This window comes from Lutjanus erythropterus, chromosome 5 (assembly GCF_056507025.1).
Source record: "Lutjanus erythropterus isolate fLutEry1 chromosome 5, fLutEry1.hap2, whole genome shotgun sequence".
Taxonomy (NCBI): domain Eukaryota; kingdom Metazoa; phylum Chordata; class Actinopteri; order Lutjaniformes; family Lutjanidae; genus Lutjanus; species Lutjanus erythropterus.
In genome coordinates, this window is record NC_139321.1 from 34,977,501 (window position 1) to 34,981,800 (window position 4,300).

The 4,300-nt window shown below is 37.3% G+C and overlaps 1 protein-coding gene across 6 annotated transcripts in view; it reads left to right on the forward strand.

Annotated features, from left to right (window-relative positions):
* The window catches only part of gria2b (glutamate receptor, ionotropic, AMPA 2b), a 78,324-nt gene extending 74,969 nt beyond the window's left edge, over positions 1-3,355 (forward strand). For 2 of the 6 annotated variants that reach the window (XM_084719722.1, XM_084719723.1), the window contains exons 15-16: positions 457-591; positions 1,227-3,355. In XM_084719722.1, the coding sequence (XP_084575848.1) occupies positions 457-591; positions 1,227-1,391 (300 nt within the window). In that variant the 3' untranslated portion in view covers positions 1,392-3,355. Of the gene's footprint in view, positions 1-456 lie in introns of all 6 variants that reach the window. The other 4 variants (XR_014770628.1, XM_084719724.1, XM_084719725.1 and 1 more) reach the window with 4 other exon arrangements.
* Positions 3,356-4,300: the final 945 nt, after the last annotated feature.

Consider the following 4,300-nt stretch of genomic DNA (forward strand, 5'->3'; position numbering starts at 1 on the left):
ATCAGTTAGCTGTCTTCCTTCTTGTCTCTGTCTATAAGTAAAGGTCTTTGAGCACGTTTGTAACAGCTTAGCCCTTTGTAATGGGCAACCCATGTAAATGGTCCTTGTACAGTACAAATTCCTGCTGTAGATCCACAACACATAGACTTTATATGCACTGCATTCAGACTGCTGCTGCATTCCATTTTGATTACTAACCTTACCCCACTACATTGCTTTAAATTTACCCCAAATGAAAAAGCACTTATTTGTTATTTGTCTTGTTATTTTTGTGCTTTTTTAAGATAATATTGGCTGTTATAAAGAACATTAATAATAGACATAGTGGTGCAATTTTTGTGCATTTTTAGTTTTCGTTGTGGTTGTGATTTTGTTTTATTCATGTACATTTTTAAAGATTTTTGACACCGCGCCCCTGCCCCGCCCGCTGACCCCTGTCTCGTGTGCATTCCGCAGGAGAAGACGAGCGCCCTCAGCCTGAGCAACGTGGCTGGGGTCTTCTACATTCTGGTCGGAGGACTCGGTTTGGCCATGCTGGTGGCCTTGATTGAGTTCTGTTACAAGTCCCGAGCCGAGGCGAAACGAATGAAGGTGGCAAAGAATGCACAGAATATTAACCCAACTTCCTCGCAGAATTCACAGAATTTTGCAACTTATAAGGAAGGTTACAACGTATATGGGATCGAAAGTGTAAAAATTTAGGGGGTAGGGAACGAGGTTTTCATAAATTCCCCCCAAATGCACGCTTTTTGGCTCCATCCGTTCCATCCTTCAGTGTTAGTGAATGAAGAGGTTTGGCCAAAGGATCGTATGTACTGGTGATTTATGATTTAATGAGAGAGAGAGAGATATCCCCCCTTTTTTAAAGCTTAAAACTGTGTTTGTCCATTTAAGTTTCCTTGCAGTTTGAAACCATTTTCATGTATGACTGTTGATGGCCATGCTTGTTAATACCTCTGTCCTAGTTTCAACCATTTCAACCAATAATGCTTGCAATGACCATGCATAAGACTTTACATGATCATTTGAATCTTGCATTGTTACCCATTGACGTCATATTCAGTTCTCATCGACATTGTCATGTTTTTGAACATTTATAAACTTTTAAGCTTACAGATGTGGAGATACTCGACTCTAACATGTTGCCTCTTTGTTTGTGTATGGATCCTTGTGCGTGTGTTTGAATGTGTTAATGTGTGCGTGCACATGTGACTTTGTGCGTTTAGATGACCTTTGGGGACGCCATGAGGAATAAAGCGAGACTTTCCGTCACTGGGAGTACTGGGGAGAATGGTCGGGTGATGACTCCAGAGTTTCCTAAAGCTGTCCACGCTGTCCCGTACGTGAGACCTGACATGGGACTAAACGTCAGCCTGACTGATCTGTCCTGATCAATGAGAAACTTCTGAGTGCCTTACAATGGTTTCAATAGAGCGATTTTCTTGTTTTTGTTTGTTTTTTTGTTTTTTTTGGTCTTTCCCTCCCTCCTTCTGTTCCGGCGCTTTTTTCTGTCTCTGTCTGGTGAAAAAGCAAAGGTAGGAGATGGAGGCTTCACTCTGTCTCTCACAAAGACTCATATTGTTGCTCTCTGTCTCTGTTTCTCACCGTATATAAATCGCTTCCCTCTCTGGGTGGAATTACATCGCGGAATATAAAAGGGAGGCTCTTTTTTTCTAAACTGATGACACCATGCTTTCCTATCTGTCTGTCTGGACTGGACTGAGACGGAAAACGTGGGCTTGATTGACGGCAACGGCTGCTTCTGGGAGTCAGAGTTTCAGTCATCTCAACTGTGTTTGTGTGTCTGTGTGTGTGCGTGTGAAGGGAGAGCGTGAGTGTGTGTGTGCGTCGAGGGAAGATGTCGTCAAAAACACACTGTTTCTGTAGCCACCACCGCCAAACAGGATTTTCAAGCACACTTGATATCATCTGCATTAAGATGTGAAATTGTCCTTTTTTCTAAGAAAATCTACAAAAAAAAGTTTATTGAAAAAAAAATATTTTTATGTATTTTCACAAAATAGCTTTTAAATAAACTTGCTTACATACTGGTTGGATATAAACATCTTAATGTGTGATAAAGAAAGAAAAAAATACTAAACAGCTTCTAGTTCCATATTTTTAAAGCCAAATACATATGGGGAGGAGATGTTGAAATCATGTAATTAATTCCTATTCTAAACTTTCCTGTATATTTTATTCTTTAACATTTGGTGTTGATATGAAATATATGTCAATGCTCGACATTTGGAATCAATCCTTCTATGTTTTTCTTGTTAAGAGTTGGTGCAGCGATTTTTGCTTTATACTTTCGTCTCCTTGTTTGCTTCAGTGCTTTTGTTGTTTGTATTTTTTCCGACGAGGACCAGGGTCGTTCTACTTTCAAGAGAGAAATTAATCTGTTTACACGCCATGAATGCAACACAAAAAAAAAAACAAAAAATAGTATGGTATGGTATTATCGCATCACATTTTGAAGTGACATCAAAAAGAGGCATCGACATCCACATGGTTTACGTGGTGGTTTTAAAAATGCCAAATAAGTACGAGTGCCAAATTCTAGTGCCAGTAGATATGAATATAGTCTTAATATAATCAATCACTGTCATCTCAGTGAATGTAAATGATACATTCTGTAACTTTTGTAACTAGATGTACAGTTGGTGGCAATGACAGTGCTAATACAATAGCCTTTTCGCTTTGTTTTCCAGTCTCCATGTATTTTGCATTGATCTGACAATGAAGTAGCACCAGTTGCATGTTGTTGCCGCAAATACTACATAAGTTGATTTCATTACTGCAAAACATGCGTTTTCATTTTAATGTTGAAGTTGTGAGGTTAACTGTTTGAAATTGGAAATACAATGTTAGACATATATACAATATATACATATATACATATATTTTGTATAAAAAGTTTAAATATGAAAAATTATAGCCCCTTTTAATTATACCGTCAAAGCTACTCTGCTTCCATTAAATACTAAATTTGGTTACTTATTCAGAAAGTATTTGTTTTCTTTTTTTTTGTATTATGCAGTCTTACCTTAATTTAGGACTTAAACTTATACAGATGAGCACTTCTAATTATAAGACACTTTTTTTATTTTATATTCTTTTCCTGAAATTGACCTATGAAGAGTCCTCCACTGCAACACAAAGGGAGGTAAACTGTACTATTACTATCACTGTTGTTTTTGTAATCAACAATAGAAACATATACCGTAGTTGCTTATCAATTTCATCGCATATTCAGGCTATTCTCACTGACATTTTGTATATGGAATGTGTGCTAACTTGTTTATTTTTTGGGACTCTTTCTAAATAAAAGTGGCTGATCTCTTGTTATCTGTCATTGTGTGTCATTTATTCAGGATGAGTTGTGAAAAGTGTCTCAGGACAGTTTTATTTTAGGGTTTTTGTTTAACGCTGACGGTGTCATAAATAGAAAGCCTTTTAGACACTGGCTACATTTACATGCACACAATATTCCATTTTTTGCCGTTATTCTGAAAAAAAGTATTCCTACTGAGCTGCAACTGTGCATACTCTGATTCTTTCTGTCAAAATAGTTTTTTTTAGTTTTTCAACATTTTCCACCGGTGGCAGACTTGTTTGACAGTGCAAACTCAGCCTCCCTCATTCATTTCATCACCTTCTGAAAAAGGCCAGCATGGCAATATTTACACATATCCAAAAACATATTGTCTTCAAAAGTTTAAAATCATGTTTAAAAGTAGGCGTTTCCCCCTGCAACCACAAATTTTAGATTTTCACTTGTGCGCGCATCTCTCCTACGACTGTTGTCTAGTTGGTTTGTTCACAGCACAGAGCAGAAGAGGTTGTGTGTCGCAACCAGCTGTAAAAACCCCAACCAAGATGCAGAATAATACCTGCGTGTCTAAATCAGAATATGCTCCATACGTTCCATTCAGAATAAGACTTATATAATATTGTCATATTCTGAATATTAGAGGAAAACTAGTGTCCATGTAAATGTAGCCAATCTATAACATGGACGTCAAGACTCTTACAAGTAAAAGAAGGTTAGATGAATCAGTCCACTCTAACTATTTTATCTAAAAAAAAAGTTAAAGATTATTACCTTCAGATGGAATACTTACTTGGTGAATAAATTATGTTGCTAAATTGAGCATTATTTGTCTGTTGTTAACTGGTTTAGTTGAAGACCCTATAGAGTCTATGGTCCAACGGTAAAGGTGTCTGTCATTTTTCCTGATTAGACCTCTCTTTAGGAGTGTGTGGGCGTGTTCACACTCTGCTTGACTGACATCACCAT